This window comes from Hydra vulgaris, chromosome 08 (assembly GCF_038396675.1).
Source record: "Hydra vulgaris chromosome 08, alternate assembly HydraT2T_AEP".
In the NCBI taxonomy this organism is placed as follows: Eukaryota; Metazoa; Cnidaria; class Hydrozoa; order Anthoathecata; family Hydridae; genus Hydra; species Hydra vulgaris.
Genome location: NC_088927.1, coordinates 33,835,050 through 33,836,293, shown reverse-complemented (window position 1 = coordinate 33,836,293; position 1,244 = coordinate 33,835,050). Strand labels below are relative to the sequence as shown.

Below are 1,244 nucleotides of genomic sequence, written 5' to 3'. Positions count from 1 at the left end.
GAAGTAGATCCTAGATTTCACTTCACATTAAATCAAAGATTTCACTAAACATTAAATCAAAAAATAACTTTAAACCATTATTTTTACTTGCAACAGTTTAATTAAGGCAAAAGATTTCAATTGTTGATCCTAAATTATCTATCTTTTAGAAAAAACTTTTTATCAAGTAAAAATATATTTACAAAATGCAAATAAAACGTAGATGACAATGTAAATAAACTTGAAAAAAGATGTAAACCGAAACATGACATCTTAAATGAAACAAATTCTAAATAGTTTTAATAAACATATATTAGTAAAACCATATGTAAAGACCAACAACATTATACGTAACAAATAAAATAGATTATACAATTTAAAAAAAAAAATCAGTTGTTGAACATGTGACATTGTGCTGGAGCATCAGTAAATATTACACCAACAAACACGTTGCTCTTCCATTTATTGTGAAAAAGAACCTTGCAGCATCCCAAATCCTCAACATTGAATCCTAACTGATTAAATCGATCATCGGTTTCAAATAAAGTATCATTTGTGTATTCGCTATAAAATGCTCGACCAGAAAAAGGATCAATAAAGTCAGCCCAATAGCCGCTCGCCATAATTTTTTCACAAATCATCTTTGCATTTTCAATAAACATGCATATGAGGGTTTCTCTTTCTTTATCTACTTCTTCAGACCATGCTGCCATATCATTGACAGTATGTTGTGTAATTGTGATAACGGTTAAATCATGATTATTTTCTTGGGAAGAAAATAGCTTCTTAAAATCTTTTGACAAGTTTTGAGGACAAGTTTGGATTTTGCATTCAACTTTATCTGGACAATTAACCAAGACATCTGTCAAACAACTTTCTTGCGTTTCTTCTCGTTTTGAAGCGAACTGTGTCAACAAATCGTGCTTTCTTTGAGCTTCATTATTCAAGTTAAGCAATACAGAAGATAAGGTTTGATATTTAACTTTTTCAACTGCTTTGTTGCAGCTAACTAGGCTGTTTAAGTCAACACCTACATGACCAGGCAAAGGAAAGTTTGGATCATATGATAAAGGTGAAGTTACAGCAGAAATTAAAGCATCATTTTTTTGTTTACTTGGTGGATTTACTGAAGCCATCCCTCGATTAACACTCAACATACAAACAATATTTTGCATATTAGGGGCATAAAACCTGGTAGTCATAATTCTTGAAGCCATATTTATTATTTTATCTAAATTAAACAATTTAATATTTATCACTTAATA

The 1,244-nt window shown here is 29.8% G+C and overlaps 1 protein-coding gene across 1 annotated transcript; it reads right to left on the bottom strand.

The window, feature by feature from the left end:
• Window positions 1–273: 273 nt before the first annotated feature.
• Window positions 274–1,244, bottom strand: LOC100203003 (cobalamin trafficking protein CblD). Its single transcript, XM_065803485.1, has one exon. The coding sequence runs from the start codon at window positions 1,194–1,196 to the stop codon at window positions 369–371; it is 828 nt and encodes a 275-aa protein (XP_065659557.1). The 5' UTR covers window positions 1,197–1,244; the 3' UTR covers window positions 274–368.